This window comes from Rattus norvegicus, chromosome 5, assembly GCF_021556685.1.
Source record: "Rattus norvegicus strain SHRSP/BbbUtx chromosome 5, alternate assembly SHRSP_T2T, whole genome shotgun sequence".
Classification (NCBI taxonomy): Eukaryota; Metazoa; Chordata; class Mammalia; order Rodentia; family Muridae; genus Rattus; species Rattus norvegicus.
In genome coordinates, this window is record NC_141538.1 from 103,650,342 (window position 1) to 103,671,148 (window position 20,807).

At 43.6% G+C, this 20,807-nt stretch overlaps 1 protein-coding gene across 6 annotated transcripts in view; it reads left to right on the forward strand.

Moving 5' to 3' along the window:
- The window catches only part of Ccdc171 (coiled-coil domain containing 171), a 346,651-nt gene that overhangs the window by 58,588 nt on the left and 267,256 nt on the right, over nt 1–20,807 (forward strand). For all 6 annotated transcript variants that reach the window (XR_015620046.1, NM_001134641.2, XM_087550831.1 and 3 more), the window contains 1 exon segment: nt 1,286–1,446. Coding sequence is in view for 5 of the 6 variants with exons in the window: in NM_001134641.2 (NP_001128113.2) it covers nt 1,286–1,446 (161 nt within the window). In the remaining variant the exon portion in view is untranslated.

Consider the following 20,807-nt stretch of genomic DNA (forward strand, 5'->3'; position numbering starts at 1 on the left):
GTCATAGCACTGAGTATTTCCATCAGATAGAGCTGTTTGACTATAGAGGTTCCTCTTCTACAGGAAAAGAATCTCTAGGGGTAGAAGTTGCATTTATTTGTGTATCTGTGTGTGCATGTGTGTGTGCATACCACAACGCACACGTGAAGGTCAGAGAGGACAGCTGTGGAAGCTGATTCTATCCACTGCTGCGTAGGTCCTGGTGACTGACCTCGGGTGACTAGGCTGGGTGGCCAGTGGCTTTACCCTCTGAGCCATCTCGTCAGCTCCATGTTTAAGCTTATAATGATATTCATGCCATAATGTTTCTTTCACTTTTCAAAACCACTTAAGATATTATGTGAAAGAAACATGACTGCATTAGAAGGCAAGGACACCTGGATAGCATGGCCCAGCTTCTGCTTTTCATATCTCAGTTCTTCATTCATTCTTCACTTCCTCCCATCAGATGCTTTAAAGAGGAGCCTACGCTTTTGCTTATAAGTTTTCAGACTTTTCTGCATTAGTATTCTATTTTGGGATTGTAATTTAATTACTTTTCTTCCTTCCCTTTCCTCCCTGCAAATCTTGTCTTATACCCTCCCCACTGCCCTAATTCAACACCTCTATTTTCATTCATTGATGTTGCACGCACCTATGTATTTGTATACACATACACACACACACACACACACACACACACACACACACACACACACACACACACTCCTGCATGAAACCTGTTGAATCCATATAATGTTGCTTGAATGCATGCTGGTGCAGCCTGGTAGGATTTGCTGAAGGAGGCAGAGGGAAGAGGACCTAGGGTTCGAAACCACCTTGTTTATTTTCTTTTAAAACAAAAGCAGAAAGAAATGTTTAGATAAATGATAAGATCTGTTTTTGATAAAATAGTCTATTCAATTTAAAATAGAAACAAACATGTCTTAACTTTTTAAAAATTCCTTCTGTCTTTCGTTTGGCTGTGGGTCTCTGTGCCCACCTTCCTCTACACATATGTAGCAGATGTGCAGCTTGATCTTCATGTGTGTTACCCCAACAACTGGAGCAGGGCTTACCCTGACTCTCTTGCCTATCTGTGGATCCTGCTCTCCTAACTGGGCTGTCTGCTCTGGTCTCAGTGGGGGTCATACTTAGTCCTGCACTGACTTGAGGTGCTAGGGTGGCTTGGTTTCCAGGAAGGGGTTTCTCTCTTCTCAGAGGTGAAGGGGAGGGTGACTCTGATTGGGATGTAAAATGAATGAATGAATTAATGGAAAAAATTTACTTCTCTGTCATCTGGTAGTTACGGATTCGAGACCTCGAAGGAGCTTTACAAGTAGAAAAAGCCAGTCAGGCAGAAGCTGTGGCTGACCTGGAAATGATCAAGAATGAATTCAAAGAGGTTGAGAGTGCGTATGAGCGAGAGAAGCATAATGCCCAGGAGAGTTGTGCAAAGCTGAACTTGTGAGTATCATGTGGTAAAACCTAAGTCTGTGTGAGGTTCTCTGAATGCCGAGTTCGAAGGGGCATCCTTTGGATACGATTAAGCTGCTATTAATGTCTGGTGGACAGAGGAGCAAAGGTCTTCATAAGACACATGCAGAGACCCTCGATAATGGGAAATATGGAGGTGCTCTCTTGCTCTGAAGTGTTCTAAGAAGTCCCAGAAATGCATTTATACACTGAAAGCAAATATATTCATGTACATGCATTTTTAATTACTATACTGGTGTCTTAAACATTTTGATTTATAAGCTTCGTGGGGAGATAATGCTTAGGATTTCTTTAAACTGCAGAAATAACAGGAGTTGCAATAATGTTACAACTGGTGGGGAAGAGACATGCATTATAGTTCTTTGTACATGGCTACCAAATACTTTCATTTAACTAACCTGACCTGCTACAAAGTAGCTACTGTTTCTTTATCCTCTGTGTGTGTGTGTGTGTGTGTGTGTGTGTGTGTGTGTGTGTATGTGTGTGTGTGTGTGTGATACGAGTGTGCATGTTTGTGTGTGTATGAGATACGAGTGTGCATGTGTCTGTGTGTTGCATCTGTGCATTTGCATCTGGAAGCTGGAGGCCGATGTGGATGGTTTTTCTCATTTGTTCTCCATGTTTTCATCATGGACCTCCTGAACCAGGAGCTCACCCATTCAGCTAGGCTGGTTGGTCAGCGAGCTCCAGAGATCATTTCCCCAGAGCTGCAGTTACACATCTCGGCTCAGGTCCTCAGGCTTGTGCGGCATACACACTGCTGACTGAGTTTTCTCCTCTCCCCTTTAACACCAGTGTTTCAGACAGGAAAATAGAATCTTGGTGAGGGTGAGGACTCTTAGTTCACAAGTGGGTGTCAGCATCCGAGTCCTGCAGATCGTATTCTTTTCTAGCTCAAAAGTCTCCACCAATACTATAAAAATGGAAGATTTTAGCATGTTTCAAAAAATTTCTTGATAGTAGGTATTTCAAACCATTGTTCTCAAAACAAGAGTCATCATTGGTAGCTTTACTCCCTCCCCCGCTTTCTTTCTCTCTCTCTGTTTGTCTCTTCTGGCAGGATATATCCTGTGTATCTCTGGCTAGCCTAGAACTAGCTATGTTGACCAGGCTGGCCTCAAACAGAAATCTGCCCGCCTGTACCTCTCACTTGGTAAGATTAAAGATTCATGATATCACACCTAATTCTGTATTATATTTTTGTATTGAGTTAGAGTTCCACATCATTGCCCTGGCTGGTTGTGAACTTTTTAATGTAGTGTAGGTAGCCCTCAAACTTGGAAGCTCTGCTTCAGCCTTCCTAGTCACTGGGATTACAACCATGGGCCATAGTTATAGCTTAAAAGGTACTTCTTAACCCAAACTTCTTCTTTCCTTTCCTTTTTTTTTTTTTTTTTTTTTCTGGAGCTGAGGACCAAACCCAGGGCCTTCTTGCTCTTGCTAGGCAAGCGCACTACCACTACCACTGAGCTAAATCCCCAACCCCTTCTTTCCTTTTAAAATTTGTTTTATGTATTACTGTTTGTTGGGGCATGTTAGTAGACATCAAAAGAAAGCTTTGGCGAGTCAGTATTCTTTCATCTGTATGCGGGTTTTAAACTCAGGTCTCTGGGCTTGTGTGCAAGTGTTATACTTGCTGAGCCATCTCACTGGCCCTTAGCTGAATTTTCTTGCCTTCTCTAGGGTCATATTCTATATATGTTAGTCTCAGGATAGTTTCACTTGTTTTATTTTAATCCTTGCTTGAATCTGCACATTTAATATGTTTGAATACTTTTAAATATTCAAATGTATGTTTAAATATTAAGCAGCACAGAAATATATATGAGAGCCTTTATGAGAAGTCTAGTGAGTTTCTTTAGTTTTGCTTTGATGTAAGAAGTAAACCTGCCGAGAAGGCGGATTGGGCTCTCAGGGGTTAGAAGACTTAGAGTCATGAGATAATAAATATCTCTGGTGAACTAATAAGATCCTTGCCCTGCCAAAGTCAAAGCGGAAGGTAGATGAGTCTGTTCCGTGGATGTACAGGAGTCTCCACTGGTGGGACTGGGCCTTTCAAGATGTCTGCCCTAAGAACCTCTCACCTGCATCTGTTGGTAGTTAGTTGGACTCCCAAGAAATTCTCTCCTGAAGTTTTGTTTTGCTATTATTTCTGTTAAGGAGGTTGGGAGTTTTGCTCAAATTTTGTATTCTAGCAAGTGTCAGCTGACAATTCTAAGTACTCAGAACCTCTAGTTCTTTTATATAATGGCCCTGTTGTGGTTTGGAGAGGAAGTGTCTCCAAAAAGGTGAATGTGCTGAAGGCCTAGTCTGCGGCTGCTTCGTGAGGACTCTGACCCAGTTCAAGGGTTACTCTGCTGGAGGGTTTATAGTTTATAGTTTCACGTCGTCATTGGGAGGGGGAGGAAGCAGGTGGCCGAGGGTGTGGCTTTGAAGGGTGTAATGTTTCTCCAATACTTTGCGGTTCCCTCTGCCCCCTGGCTGCTTATGATGCTTGGGGCTTCACCGCACTACATCCTCTTTGCCATGACATTTCGTCTTATGCTGGGCCCATGAGCAAAGAAGCCAGGTTACCTTGGTCTGAAACTTACAAAACTGTGGACGTCTTTCTCAGTTTTTCCTTTTTTTTTTTTTTTTTTACAGAGCTGGGGACCGAACCCAGGGCCTTGCGCTTGCTAGGCAAGCACTCTACCACTGAGCTAAATCCCCAACCCCCTTTCTCAGTTTTTAATTTAAAATTTTTAGCATTTTTTTTATTTAGTGCAAGTGTGCATACCCATGTACCTGGGTGTGTGAGCACCGTGGCGTCCTTGTGGAGGTCTGAAAAACAGCCAACAGGAAGTTGGTTTTCTCTGACGGGTGGGTTCCAGGGATTGAATTCAGACTTGGCATCGGGTGTTTTTACCCACTCAGTCATCTTACTGGTTTCTTTTCTGCTTGGAAAGTCATTTTATCATTGTGTCACAGTGAAAGCAAGTGACCAATCTAGCCCCTGGCTATCTGTCATTTCCATGTCACTGTGTTTTAATGATTCAAGTTAATAACAACTGTAGTACTGACAGCTAAACGATTAAAGCTCACGGACCTGTCCTGCAGATCGCGTCCCCTGTGCCATTGCTTCTTTCCCTGTGTAATGGGAAATCTCTTGTCTATGTGGTATGAGAACCATGTTACTTGAGGGATCAGAGCGTGTAAGTGAATGAGTACTGACTGCGTACCTGACAAGAGCGTCCTTCCAGAAGGATAGATGACGATGAGTATGAGTATGAGTATGAGTATGTTTTTGGTTTTCTTTTTTGAGACAAGGTTTCTTTATATAGCCCCGACTGTCTGGGAACTTAACTATGTAGATCAGGCTGGTCTGGAACTCGCAGACGTCTCTCTTCCTCTACATCCTGAGTGCTGGTTTGAAGGCACGCACCACCACACTGGGCGAGAATGGTTGATTTTCGCTCACTGCTCAGGCTGGAAAGGGTGCTTCGGTGCCAGAACAACTCTCGTCAGTGTCGGAGGAACATGAGGTTGCTTCGCCACATCTTAGTGAGTCTGGAAGTGCAAGGCCCACTTCTTAGTGACCACTTCCTTTAGCTAGTCCTTATCTCTCAGAATTGTTAAAAATTAATTTTAATTTTAGCTAGCCTATAAAATAGAGATTTTTGTTTTCTTTTTACATTGGAATAATATTTATTTTTTTACTCAGCAAAAACCATGAACTACATCTAAAAAAATTTATCTATTCCTTGAAAGATTCATACATATGTTTGATGTGTGTTGATAATAGTCTCTCTTTACTCTTACTGGGATATCTCCCAACTTTATGTTCTCCTTTGGCATCTATTTATTTATTTAAAAAGATTTATTTTAATATATATTAGTACACCGTCACTCTCTCAGTCATACCAGAAGAGGGCATCAGATCTCATTACAGATGACTGTGAGCCACTATGTGGTTGCTAGGAATTGAACTCAGGACCTCTAGAAGAACACTCAGTGCTCTTAACTGCTGAGCCATCTCTCCAGCCCTTACTTTTATTTTTAACCCACTGGGGTCAGTAGGTAGGTGCTCGTATGTGTATGGGTGTGCCGTCACTTATTAGGGCATGGGCAGCCTTCTAGTGGCCATACTCCTAAGACACATGATTCTCCCTTCCCAAGCAGCCAGCACCCTCAGTAGCTCCTCAGGTAGGGGTGTGGTCTGGGCCCTCACCCCTCCATGCTGGAAATTTTAGCTGGCTCGATCCTGTGGAAGTGAGTTCCTGTGTGCAACAGCCATATCATGTCCAGAAGACGATATTCTGAGGCTTCATCCTCCAGCCTTACATTCCCCCCGACTCCTCTTGTTAAATGTGCCGAGCTGCGTACTCACCGTGACTTACTCTTAGCGCTTGGAACAGTAAGGTATCTGTGCTTTAACTACTGCTCACTGCAGTCAGCCTTTTTGTGGCTGGAGAGATGGCTCCGCAGTTCAGAGCATTTGCTCATCTTGCAGAAGGCCTGGGGTCAGTTACCAGAACATACATGTCAGCTTGCAACCATCTACAACTCCAGTTCTTCTGGCATATACATGGCACACAAACATACATGGGAGAAATCATTCATAAAATATAAATAAATCTTAGATAATGACGCTTTTCTGACCAGCAGCACAGATGTGTGTGTGTGTGTGTGTGTGTGTGTGTGTGTGTGTGTGTGTGTAAATATTTAGAAGGCAGTTTGACCTTATAACCATGTAGAAAAAACAACATCAATAGGTTCTTCTTCAGGGCCTATGACTTCTGTAGCCATGGGATTTGACCATGTTTACAATACCAGGCATGAATTTCCTCTTGTGGAGAAGGCCAAAATTCCAGCCAGGAGATTGGATTGCTATGCTAGGATTACCTCCATAAATGGTATAGCACTATTGTCCCAGTTGGCACACCTTGGTTGGCAGGTCAGTGTTGTAGCATGCAGGCCCAGTGCTGGACAAGACCACTGATGTTTTTTCTCCACCAGCAGCCTGTATCACCCCTTCCAGTGCTAGGAGAGTTCCCCAGTCATTTCAGTCTCGGTTTTTCTGTGTCCTGCCACCCGTGTGTGGTGACTTCAGCAATAGGGTCTTATATCTAGTTCTGTTAGAAGCCATAGCAATGGCAGTCACTGGGTTACTTTGGGTTCCTCTGGAGCTTCTTTGACCAGTAATTTGTTGGGAAGTTTCTGTTTTCTTTCTCATGCTGACCAAAGCAACTTGGGAAGGGCGAGTTTATTAGGCTTCCATGCACGCCCCATAGCCCAGAGTAGAGGGAAGCTAAGGTAGGAACTCTAGCTGAATAGAAACCTGGAGGCAGGGACCGAAGTAGAGACAGCAGAGGAATGCTGCTTATTGGCTTGCTTTCCATTCTTGCTCAGCTTGCTTTTTTTTTTTTTTTTTTTTTTATTAACTTGAGTATTTCTTATATACATTTCGAGTGTTATTCCCTTTCCCGGTTTCCGGGCAAACATCCCCCTCCCCCCTCCCCTTCCTTATGGGTGTTCCCCTCCCAACCCTCCCCCCATTGCCGCCCTTCCCCCATAGTCTAGTTCACTGGGGGTTCAGTCTTAGCAGGACCCAGGGCTTCCCCTTCCACTGGTGCTCTTACTAGGATATTCATTGCTACCTATGGGGTCAGAGTCCAGGGTCAGTCCATGTATAGTCTTTGGGTAGTGGCATAGTCCCTGGAAGCTCTGGTTGCTTGGCATTGTTGTACATATGGGGTCTCGAGCCCCTTCAAGCTCTTCCAGTTCTTTCTCTGATTCCTTCAACGGGGGACCTATTCTCAGTTCAGTGGTTTGCTGCTGGCATTCGCCTCTGTATTTGCTGTATTCTGGCTGTGTCTCTCAGGAGCGATCTACATCCGACTCCTGTCGGTCTGCACTTCTTTGCTTCATCCATCTTGTCTGATTGGGTGGCTATATATGTATGGGCCACATGTGGGGCAGGCTCTGAATGGGTGTTCCTTCAGTCTCTGTTTTAATCTTTGCCTCTCCCTTTCCTGCCAAGGGTATTCTTTTTCCTCATTTAAAGAAGGAGTGAAGCATTCACATTTTGATCATCTGTCTTGAGTTTCGTTTGTTCTAGGGATCTAGGGTAATTCAAGCATTTGGGCTAATAGCCACTTATCAATGAGTGCATACCATGTATGTCTTTCTGTGATTGGGTTAGCTCACTCAGGATGATATTTTCCAGTTCCAACCATTTGCCTACGAATTTCATAAAGTCGTTGTTTTTGATAGCTGAGTAATATTCCATTGTGTATATGTACCACATTTTCTGTATCCATTCCTCTGTTGAAGGGCATCTGGGTTCTTTCCAGGTTCTGGCTATTATAAATAAGGCTGCGATGAACATAGTGGAGCACGTGTCTTTTTTATATGTTGGGGCATCTTTTGGGTATATGCCCAAGAGAGGTATAGCTGGATCCTCAGGCAGTTCAATGTCCAATTTTCTGAGGAACCTCCAGACTGATTTCCAGAATGGTTGTACCAGTCTGCAATCCCACCAACAATGGAGGAGTGTTCCTCTTTCTCCACATCCTCGCCAGCATCTACTGTCACCTGAGTTTTTGATCTTAGGCATTCTCACTGGTGTGAGGTGAAATCTCAGGGTTGTTTTGATTTGCATTTCCCTTATGACTAAAGATGTTGAACATTTCTTTAGGTGTTTCTCAGCCATTCGGCATTCCTCAGCTGTGAATTCTTTGTTTAGCTCTGAACCCCATTTTTTAATAGGGTTATTTGTTTCCCTGCGGTCTAACTTCTTGAGTTCTTTGTATATTTTGGATATAAGGCCTCTATCTGTGGTAGGATTGGTAAAGATCTTTTCCCAATCTGTTGGTTGCCGTTTTGTCCTAACCACAGTGTCCTTTGCCTTACAGAAGCTTTGCAGTTTTATGAGATCCCATTTGTCGATTCTTGATCTTAGAGCGTAAGCCATTGGTGTTTTGTTCAGGAAATTTTTTCCAGTGCCCATGTGTTCCAGATGCTTCCCTAGTTTTTCTTCTATTAGTTTGAGTGTGTCTGGTTTGATGTGGAGGTCCTTGATCCACTTGGACTTAAGCTTTGTACAGGGTGATAAGCACGGATCGATCTGCATTCTTCTACATGTTGACCTCCAGTTGAACCAGCACCATTTGCTGAAAATGCTATCTTTTTTCCATTGGATGGTTTTGGCTCCTTTGTCAAAAATCAAGTGACCATAGGTGTGTGGGTTCATTTCTGGGTCTTCAATTCTATTCCATTGGTCTATCTGTCTGTCTCTGTACCAATACCATGCAGTTTTTATCACTATTGCTCTGTAATACTGCTTGAGTTCAGGGATAGTGATTCCCCCTGAAGTCCTTTTATTGTTGAGGATAGCTTTAGCTATCCTGGGTTTTTTGTTATTCCAGATGAATTTGCAAATTGTTCTGTCTAACTCTTTGAAGAATTGGATTGGTATTTTGATGGGGATTGCATTGAATCTGTAGATTGCTTTTGGTAAAATGGCCATTTTTACTATATTAATCCTGCCAATCCATGAGCATGGGAGATCTTTCCATCTTCTGAGGTCTTCTTCAATTTCTTTCCTCAGTGTCTTGAAGTTCTTATTGTACAGATCTTTTACTTGCTTGGTTAAAGTCACACCGAGGTACTTTATATTATTTGGGTCTATTATGAAGGGTGTCGTTTCCCTAATTTCTTTCTCGGCTTGTTTCTCTTTTGTATAGAGGAAGGCAACTGATTTATTTGCGTTAATTTTATACCCAGCCACTTTTCTGAAGTTGTTTATCAGCTTTAGTAGTTCTCTGGTGGAACTTTTGGGATCACTTAAATATACTATCATATCATCTGCAAATAGTGATATTTTGACCTCTTCTTTTCCGATCTGTATCCCCTTGACCTCCTTTTGTTGTCTGATTGCTCTGGCTAGAACTTCAAGAACTATATTGAATAAGTAGGGAGAGAGTGGGCAGCCTTGTCTAGTCCCTGATTTTAGTGGGATTGCTTCAAGTTTCTCTCCATTTAGTTTAATGTTAGCAACTGGTTTGCTGTATATGGCTTTTACTATGTTTAGGTATGGGCCTTGAATTCCTATTCTTTCCAGGACTTTTATCATGAAGGGGTGTTGAATTTTGTCAAATGCTTTCTCAGCGTCTAATGAAATGATCATGTGGTTCTGTTCTTTCAGTTTGTTTATATAATGGATCACGTTGATGGTTTTCCATATATTAAACCATCCCTGCATGCCTGGGATGAAGCCTACTTGATCATGGTGGATGATTGTTTTGATGTGCTCTTGAATTCGGTTTGCCAGAATTTTGTTGAGTATTTTTGCGTCGATATTCATAAGGGAAATTGGTCTGAAGTTCTCTTTCTTTGTTGTGTCTTTGTGTGGTTTAGGTATAAGAGTAATTGTGGCTTCGTAGAAGGTATTCGGTAGTGATCCATCTGTTTCAGTTTTGTGGACTAGTTTGGATAATATTGGTATGAGGTCTTCTATGAAGGTTTGATAGAATTCTGCACTAAACCCGTCTGGACCTGGGCTCTTTTTGGTTGGGAGACCTTTAATGACTGCTTCTATTTCCTTAGGAGTTGTGGGGTTGTTTAACTGGTTCATCTGTTCCTGATTTAACTTCGGTACCTGGTATCTGTCTAGGAAATTGTCCATTTCCTGAAGATTTTCAAGTTTTGTTGAATATAGGTTTTTATAGTAAGATCTGATGATTTTTTGAATTTCCTCTGAATCTGTAGTTATGTCTCCCTTTTCATTTCTGATTTTGTTAATTTGGACGCACTCTCTGTGTCCTCTCGTTAGTCTGGCTAAGGGTTTATCTATCTTGTTGATTTTCTCAAAGAACCAACTTTTGGTTCTGTTGATTCTTTCTATGGTCCTTTTTGTTTCTACTTGGTTGATTTCAGCTCTGAGTTTGATTATTTCCTGCCTTCTACTCCTCCTGGGTGTATTTGCTTCTTTTTGTTCTAGAGCTTTTAGGTGTGCTGTCAAGCTGCTGACATATGCTCTTTCCTGTTTCTTTCTGCAGGCACTCAGCGCTATGAGTTTTCCTCTTAGCACAGCTTTCATTGTGTCCCATAAGTTTGGGTATGTTGTACCTTCATTTTCATTAAATTCTAAAAAGTTTTTAATTTCTTTCTTTATTTCTTCCTTGACCAGGTTATCATTGAGTAGAGCATTGTTCAATTTCCACGTATATGTGGGCATTCTTCCCTTATTGTTATTGAAGACCAGTTTTAGGCCGTGGTGGTCCGATAGCAGGCATGGGATTATTTCTATCTTTCTGTACCTGTTGAGGCCCGTTTTTTGACCAATTATATGGTCAATTTTGGAGAAAGTACCATGAGGAGCTGAGAAGAAGGTATATCCTTTTGCTTTAGGATAGAATGTTCTATAAATATCCGTTAAGTCCATTTGGCTCATGACTTCTCTTAGTCTGTCTATGTCTCTGTTTAATTTCTGTTTCCATGATCTGTCCATTGATGAGAGTGGGGTGTTGAAATCTCCCACTATTATTGTGTGAGGTGCAATGTGTGTTTTGAGCTTTAGTAAGGTTTCTTTTACGTATGTAGGTGCCCTTGTATTTGGGGCATAGATATTTAGGATTGAGAGTTCATCTTGGTGGATTTTTCCTTTGATGAATATGAAGTGTCCTTCCTTATCTTTTTTGATGACTTTTAGTTGAAAATTGATTTTATTTGATATTAGAATGGCTACTCCAGCTTGCTTCTTCTGACCATTTGCTTGGAAAGTTGTTTTCCAGCCTTTCACTCTGAGGTAGTGTCTGTCTTTGTCTCTGAGGTGTGTTTCCTGTAGGCAGCAGAATGCAGGGTCCTCGTTGCGTATCCAGTTTGTTAATCTATGTCTTTTTATTGGGGAGTTGAGGCCATTGATGTTGAGAGATATTAAGGAATAGTGATTATTGCTTCCCGTTATATTCATATTTGGATGTGAGGTTATGTTTGTGTGCTTTCACTCTCTTTGTTTTGTTGCCAAGACGATTAGTTTCTTGCTTCTTCTAGGGTATAGCTTGCCTCCTTATGTTGGGCTTTACCATTTATTATCCTTTGTAGTGCTGGATTTGTAGAAAGATATTGTGTAAATTTGGTTTTGTCATGGAATATCTTGGTTTCTCCATCTATGTTAATTGAGAGTTTTGCAGGATACAGTAACCTGGGCTGGCATTTGTGTTCTCTTAGGGTCTGTATGACATCAGTCCAGGATCTTCTGGCCTTCATAGTTTCTGGCGAGAAGTCTGGTGTGATTCTGATAGGTCTCCCTTTATATGTTACTTGACCTTTTTCCCTTACTGCTTTTAATATTCTTTCTTTATTTTGTACGTTTGGTGTTTTGACAATTATGTGACGGGAGGTGTTTCTTTTCTGGTCCAATCTATTTGGAGTTCTGTAGGCTTCTTGTATGTCTATGGGTATCTCTTTTTTTAGGTTAGGGAAGTTTTCTTCTATGATTTTGTTGAAGATATTTACTGGTCCTTTGAGCTGGGAGTCTTCACTCTCTTCTATACCTATTATCCTTAGGTTTGATCTTCTCATTGAGTCCTGGATTTCCTGTATGTTTTGGACCAGTAGCTTTTTCCGCTTTACATTATCTTTGATGCCACGGGCTCTTTGCGGCGGCAGCAACCAGGAAGACCTGTGCCGCCCCTTCCGGGAGCTTATGCAGCCTCAGGAGTGCCCACCTGACCAGGCGGTGAGGTCTCTTTCCCACGGGGTCTGGGAGCAGAGAGCTGCTGCGGGCTGGGATCCGCGGGTGTGGGACTTCCGGTAAACACAGGACGTGCCCGGTCCTAGAGGAATTCTGCCTCTGTGTGTCCCGATTTCACCAGGCAGCCTTCTTGCAACAGACAAGTGGTCTTACCTGTGGTCCCGAGGCTCACGTTTGCTCGAGGGGTGCTGCCCACGGGCTCTCTGCGGTGGCAGCAACCAGGAAGACCTGTGCCGCCCCTTCCGGGAGCTTCAGTGTACCAGGGTTCCAGATGGCCTTTGGTGTTTTCCTCTGGTGTCCGAGATGTATGTACAGAGAGCAGTCTCTTCTGGTTTCCCAGGCTTGTCTGCCTCTCTGAAGGTTTAGCTCTCCCTCCCACGGGATTTGGGTGCAGAGAACTGTTTATCTGGTCTGTTTCCTTCAGGTTCCGGCGGTGTCTCTGAGGATGGCCTTTAAATCCTTGTGAATGATACACGCATATACAAGGAGGAACCTGGGAAATGGAGGGTCTATCACTTTCCGTCAGCATACCATCTTTGACTTTCCAGAGTCCCATAGACATATCCATGGCCCAGACATTTGCAATTGATCCTTGCAGTAGAACGATCTAGCCTTGTCTCCATTGTTAACCACACCCCCAGGATTATCGATAGAAAGACTTTTTGGGTTGTCTTCCTCAGTACCTGGGAGGAACCTAGCTATTGTATGGGTGCCCCAGTCTTTCAGGGCCATATCTTTGGTCTTGGAGAATGTGGATCTCGGGCCCTGGCTTATTGGACACGGTCTACAAAAAGCATCCTGCATATTGTGCTGCATATCACCTGCTATAATCTAGGTGATGAGAAATGACATCTTAATCTGTGTCCCCAGGTAAAATTATCTCCATAAGGAAATGGGAAAGTTGTGCCAAATAACCATTCTATAGCCTGTTTCTCTAGGTAGAACACTAAGAGTCTTTTCCTGGGGACGGGAGTGAGGTAGTGAAAATTGGGGGAGGTCTTTCCTTTGGGAACTAAATGATCCAGGTGAACTACAAGCCTGAATCCTCTTTTTCAGCTCCAGACAAGGCAGGCGCTTTCCGGGCCACACTAGGCTGTCAGAGAGGGTCTTACACCAGACAGGGAGGTGGAGAGCAGCAGGCCACCCAGTCATCTGCTGGGCCGTGGGAGAGCATACTTTAGCATGACTGCTCTAGAAATTGGCCTGGACCCTGGCTTGCCGTAGGAGGTTGTTACCAGTGCTGTTAGGCTCAGAGCCCTGGCCCTGGCAGCCCTAACAAGTTAGGACTAGTCACTCACCTGCAGTGGGCTACTTAACCAGACAAGCAATACTAGTAAAAGCCAGAGAAAGGATATATTCTCTATGGCCTCATTGGGCAGAAAGAAAAAGGGGTCTAGTGACTCAGCCCATTTTGGGATCCTGACATGAGAGTTAGGTTTAAGTAAAGGATGAGGAGTATTTATAATTAAGTAGTCCTTCTCAGGGTATGGCCTGTCCATCACCATTGTTGTGGCTCCAGTCTTTCCTGTCAGTAGTCTGACAAGTTGTCAAAGCCATGTGAAATCACTTTCTGAGAGACTTGTTTCCTCGATTGGCTGGCAGTGTGCTTCAGTCTTTCCTTCTAGGGTGAGATTCTTGGAGAAATTCTGAATCCTGTGGAATTCCTTGTCTCAGTAGTCTGTAGTCGAAGGGAGGGTCACGAGTGAACTGGCTCTTGAAACAAATGTTTTAGGTTTATCTTTTCTATTTTATGTTGTATGAGTATTTTATATGCAGCTGTGTGCAGCCCATGTGTGCCTTTATCCACAGAGGCCAGAGGAGGCCATTGGATCCCCAGGAGCTGGAGTTCAAGTGGTTGTGAGCTACCATATGGGTACTGGGAACTGAACCTGGTCCTGTACAGTAGCAATGACTGGTCTGCCCACCTTCCTAAACTTGGAACTGTGTCATTCAAATGTCTCCATTTCTGCAAGGATGCTACATGGAGGATGAGTAGGCAGGATTTGATGAAGGCAGTGGGAAGGCACGGCAGGGGCCAGGAACAAGCAGCTTCCTGACGAACCCAGGTAGTGTTCTGGGTTTCCATATATGTGTCTCAGTGTACTTTCTTCATATCCATCCCCGTCTATAACCCTCCCTTGTCCTCTTTCATGATGACCCCTTCCTCCATGAAATAGTCTCTGTTTTCATGTTGCGTGGGTGTGCATGTGTGTATGTGCAAGCCCTATACATGTGCATTGATGTATACATTTCTTTCTCTGACCCATAGATGAGTGTCAATGTGGCATTTTTTTGTTCCTACTATTCTTTCTTATGAGTGATACTTTAAAAAGATTTTATTTTATTTTTGCCTGAATGTATGTATGTATGTATGTAATGTATGTATGTACATGCCTGTAGTCTCAGAGGCTGGAAGAGGGTATCAGATCTTTGGGGGCTGGAGTTGTGGACAGTGGTGAGCTGCCATGAGGGTGCTGGGAGTTGAACCTGGGTCTTCTAGAAGAGCAGCATGTGCTCTCAAATGCTGAGCCATCTCTCAGCTGCTGAACTGCGTTTTTAGTTCATAGCTAGGAAAGCAAGGCATTTTAGGGTATACGTGAAGCCCCGACGTAGCAACAACCACTAGCAGAACTATGGAGTAAGCAGGGCCAGAGAGAGGTCAGTGGTTAGGTTCTTTGTTTTTATTTAGGAAATAACTTGCACTTTCAGTAAGGGGAAGGAGGACTGGGATGAGGGAAGCCAAACCCTTGTTGGCTAAGTTGGCCTGGCCAGCTGGATCTGGTTTGCAGCTCCGGGCCAGTGTTCTCACAGCTGTGAGAAGTGGCTGAGTGACAGATCATAGGGACCAGGGCCTAGTGGCCGACACATCGGTAAGGAGACCGTGCGGTGGTTGGAGGGGATCTGGGCAGGATGAGATCAGCTCCAGGCACGGAGCTCCCATGGTTCAGGCTGCCCAGATGGAGGCCAGGGGGCCAGGTCACTCTTCAGCATAGAACGCATCTGCATTTCAGGATCAGAATTCTAATTCTCACTCAGTTTCATAAGTGAATATATCTGTATGAAATTGGTGTAGGTGGAGTTTGTATTCCATAGCTCTATAACTACTTTTTTTTTTTTTGGTATAAAAGATTCTTTTAGTCTAGAACTTGCAGGAGAAGCTTTTCCGTGATTTTGAATTATGGAGTTTTCATTAGTTATGCTAATTGATTACTGGGCAATAGTAGGGAAAAGGTTGTTGTAAGCCTCAAATCCAGTCTACATTTCAATATAATTTAAAATGACTTAAAGGTAGGATATTGAATGGACTGTAGGTAAATTTTATTTCCTTGTGTTCCTCAATATTTAGGGACTTCTTTATTTTTCTGAAGAAAACAAAGTATTATGCTTTAGTGGCACAGTTATTAGCATTCTTGCTAAAATATAGCCTGAAGAGATGGTTATTTGTTTTAAAAAAGCAAACGTTAGCTGAACTTAAAATTGGACCTGTAAGAAAGCATGCTAGCTCGAGGCTTCCCTGTCCTCTCCCCTTTCCCAGCCTTCGCTTCCTAACCCACCTCCTCTGAGGATTCAGACTCAGGAGCTCCCTCCCCAGACCATTCTTTCCTTGCTCGTTTCTTCTTGGTTGTGCTGCTGGAATGTGGGAGCCAGCTTCTCTATATCAGACTGCCAACAGAAGGGCGTCGCTCTTCATTTTAGTGATTGTAGGGTTTTAGTTTTTAAAAAGACATTGATTTTATTTTATTCGTGTGGGTGTTCTTGCCTCTGTGCCTCAGCACCATGTGCACCTAGTGCCTCTGCAGGCCAGAAGAGGTGTCAGGTCTCCTGGACCTAGGCTTACCGGTGGTTGACAACTATTGTGTCGGGCTGGGAACGAGGCCCAGGTCCTCTGCAGGAGCAACCAGTGCTCTTTGTTTCTTCCATAAATTTATTTATTTATTCACTTTACATCCTGATCACAGCCCCCCAGACTCCTCCCAGCACCGCATCTCTCCCTCCCCTTCATTTCTGAGAACGGTGAGGTTCCTCCTGGGTATCAACCCACCCTGACTCCTCAGGTGTCTGCAGGACTAGCCACATCCTCTCCCACTGAGGCCAGCCGAGACAGCCCAATTAGGGGAACAGCATCACAGGCCAGCAGCAGAGTCAGGGTAAACCCCTGCTCCACTGCTTTTTTTTTTTTTTTTTTTTTTAATTCCCTTTCCCGGTTTCCAGACCAACATTCCCCTTCCCCTCCCCTTCTTTATGGGTGTTCCCTTCCCCATCCTCCCCCCATTACTGCCCTCCCCCCAAGAATCCCGTTCACTGGGGGTCCAGCCTTGGCAGGACCCAGGGCTTCCCCTTCCACTGGTGCTCTTACTAGGATATTCATTGCTACCTATGAGGTCAGAGTCCAGGGTCAGTCCATGTATAGTCTTTGGGTAGTGGCTTAGTCCCTGGAAGCTCTGGTTGCTTGGCATTGTTGTTCATATGAGGTCTCGAGCCCCTTCAAGCTCTTCCAGTCCTTTCTCTGATTCCTTCAATGGGGGTCCCATTCTCAGTTCAGTGGTTTGCTGCTGGCACTCACATATGTATTTGCCGTATTCTGGCTGTGTCTCTCAGGAGAGATCTACATCCAGTTCCTATCAGCCTGCACTTCTTTGCTTCATCCATCTTATCTAGTTTGGTGGCTGTATATGTATGGGCCACATGTGGGGCAGGCTCTGAATGGGCGTGTAACAGTGCCCTTAACTGCTGAGCCATCTCTATAACACCAGCTCTCGGTTTTGAATTTTAAAAAATCGTGCAAATGATGCATACATTTAATTTTGTATTGGTTAGATACATTATTTTTAATTAAACTATCGATCTTTTAAATCAACTTAACATGTGTACACATTTTAAAGAGTAAAACAGCATTGCAAGATTGTGAGAACAGCAATAGATGCCTTTGCCCTGGACTCCCGGCTTCCTTTCATGTATGGTCATTGCTTGGTTTGTACTGCTGTTTGCTCTGGTGCTAACTTTATGTTTTATTTCTAAAAAGATTGTAACTTATTGTAAAAAGGTTTTATTTTTAAGTGTCTGTGTGTGTGTGTGTGTGTGTGTGTGTGTGTGTGTGTGTGTGTGTGAGAGAGAGAGAGAGGGGGGGGGTTGGGGAGGGACAGAGGAAGTGTGCCTGAGGCTGGAGGCCAGAAGGTAATGCTGGGTCCCCAGGAGCTGCAGTTTTACATAGGTAGGAGACACTCAGGGTGGGTGCTGGGAATGAAACTCATTTTCCTGCAAGTACTCTTAACTGCTGAACCATCTCTCCAACCCCCAACGTTAGATTTTAAAATAGCATGCATATTCTGCTATGATTTTGTTTCTACCTTTAGATATTTTACAGTGGCCTCCACTGATTGGTCTCTCCTGTCTGCTCCTCTCACACATTTTCTTGTTCCTTCTGTCTTCTCCTTCTCCCAGAGAGTTCAGAATACTTGACTTCCTACACCATGTTTTGGTGGATCTGTCTTTATTTCTTTATAGCAATCTTTTTTTTAAATGTTATATTTTTATTAAAAATGTCTACTATCTCAGCAACCACTTCCATTTGTGTTGTCAAGCTGCATGCTATGAGTCACTTAACACAATTACCTCCCACACCTCAGAAAACACATGAATTTTACATAATTGGTGTTAAAGCCAAATAAATATCCCAAAGGTCTTGTTAAATGTTTTCTTTCAAATATAATATAGGAATAGCTGATGCTCCCCATGTCATAGACAAGGAAAATTAAGTAAAATATGAATATGAAAATTCTGCTTTCCCAAACTTCCCAGTGATCCCCAAATGTAAGGTACATGAGCAACTAAGGTTTAGCTTTGGAACCTCAGATTCTTATTAGATGACTGTCGCTGACGCAGTGCAGTGCTGCTGTGTACTAATCCGTGCACATACTGTCTTCAAAAGGCCTGCAGTGTTCCCATTTTTACAAGAACCACCTGCACGAAGAACTCTTGCTTACACGAATGGAACCGTATGCTGGTACAATAAGGCCCTAATCTTTATAGCAATCTCATCATCTGTTTTGTTTTTTATTGTTGGCACATGCTCTGTTCATGTCCTCGATTCATAAAGCAGCAGGGGAGAGCTGCTCAATGAACAGGTTAAAGCAGTTAGTTCATTACTAGCTCATGAACGGGATTGCTTATGACTAAACAACTCAACACACAGTGAGTTTGTTTGACGAACCAATCACTAAAGTATTCTTTTATTGCTGTTTTAGTTTATAATTTGAGTCAAGGTCTCTTCTATAGCTTTGGTTGGTCTGGAACCTGCTATGTAGATCAGCCTGGCCTCAAACTAACAGAGCCACACCTGCGTTTGCCTCCTGAGTGCTGGGAATAAAAGGGCATGCACCATCTTGCCTGACTATTTTTAATTTAACTTCATTCTTGTTGTTTTTATTTGCATGTGTCTGTGTGAGTGTATGCAATGTGAATTTTTTTTTTTAAAACAAAATCCCAAACATCCGATTTACCGAATGAAAACACAGGAACCAGACGCTGTGGTGAAAGCCTGGTAGCTCAGAGAGGCAGAGAAAGGAGCCAGCTGACCTTCCTACCCCACTCATGTCCCAGAAGGAAAAGCTCCTTCTCCTCTCTGCTGTCTTAGACTAAAGACCCTCCTTTCTTTCTTTGGTTTTGTTGTGTTCACTCTGTCAGTTGGTTGCTTGTTCTGCTTCTTGACTTATTTTAGCTCTGGTTTCCAGAAAGATTTTGGGTTAAATGTGTGTGGTAGGGCTGGGCCACACCACAAGAAGAAACAGGTTTTTCCAGTTCACAGTCTCAGGGTTTACAATGTGACCAAATGTCCTGCAACAAAGATGGATGCTTGTGGAGACTAGAAGAGGGTGTCAGAGAGTTACAGACGATATGAGCTAGCTGGACTCAGGCCTTCTGGGAGGGCCGCAAGCACCTTCGCACCGAGTCATTTCTGCAGCCTCTAGGTGTTCTTAACGTTGACAGACCTGTGATTCTGTTGTAGTGTGTTTTTCTAAGGTGTCCCTCCATCTGGCTTTTCAGATCCCCTGTATGTGCTCATCTGTCTTTAACACCCTCCTTGGAGTTCCTGAGCTTCTCCTCCTCTGTGAGCCCCTTGGTTTCTGATCGCTGCCCCTCTTTCCATTTGCTGCACTTGGAGAACTTGCATGTCAGGGGCAGTTTGCAGGCGCACTCCGAGCACGGCCTTTTGTCTTTACCTCCTTTTCACAGGTTGGCTCCCTATTCAATCGGTTCAGGTGTTGGGCAGTGTGTAGTCATTGATTCTTGATCTTTTGTTCATATTCTATAGTTTCCTCTGGAAATCACAGTGTCTGCATCTGAAATCAGAGGCAAGTGGCCTTTTACTTTATAACATGCGCTTGTAGAGACTGACTCTACAATTCATGACGATTTAATGATGCGTGTGACGTGGGTACTCTGACACCCTTGATCCAGTATTCAGTAATCTCCAGATGCCAGGCCTGCTGTGAGTTGTGTTAGTCTGGAACTTTGACTCTATGATTGACTTTCTGATTTACATAGCTTTTCTTTTATGATTAATTTAAAAATTTTTAGTATTTATTATTTTAATATTATTTTACACCATAGTTCCCCATGTCTCTTCTCTTTACAGTCTCTCTCCCCCTCCACCATCCCTCCATCCAGCCCTCCATTTCTTTTCAGAAAAGGGCTGGCCTCGATGGGGATCAGCCTGTCATGGCGTATCAAGTTGCAGTTATGACTAGGCACCTCCTCTTCTAGTAAGGTTAGAAAAGGCTACCCAGTAGTGGGGAAGGGTCCCAAAGGCAGGCACCAGAGTCAGAGACAGCTCCTGCTCCCCTGTTAGGAGTCCCTCTTGGAGATCAAGCTATACAATGGTAACATGTGAAGAGGGCTTAGTCCAGTCCAATACAGGCTCCTTGGCTGGTGGTTCAGTCTCTCTGAACCCCTATGGCCCTAAGTTAGTTGATTCTGTGGTTTTCTATTGGTGTCCTTGACCCCTCTGGCTCCTACAATCCTTCCTCTCTCTCTTCTGCAGGTTTCCCCAAGCAATGTGTAATGTCTGGCTGTGGGTCTCTGCATCTGTTTCCATCAGTTGATGGGTGAAGCCTCTCTGATGACTGTTAGGCTAGGCACCAGTCTATGAGCATAGCAGAATCATTAGGAATCAGTTCATTGACTTTTTTTTTTTTTGCCAGTTGTGTTTGGTTCTATCCTATATCTAGCTTCTGGCTCTTGGCCATTCAGACAGTGTCATGGGTGGACTCCCACTCATGACATCAATCTCAAGCTTGACAGGCCATTTGTTGGCCATTACCACAATTCTGTGCCACCTTTACCCCTAAAAATCATGTAGGCAGGACAAATTATAGGGCAAAGGTTTTGTGGCTGGGTTAGTGTCCCAATCCCTCCACTGGAAGTCCTGCCTGGGTACAGCAGATGGCCTGTTCCATGTTCCCCATTGCTTGGAGCCTTAACTAGGGTCACCCTCATGGATTTCTGGGAGTTACCATTGCACTAGGTTTCTAACTTGTTCCAGAGAAGCCTACCCTCCCCCAATTCCAGTTGTCTTTCTCAGTCCTCCCTCTCTATT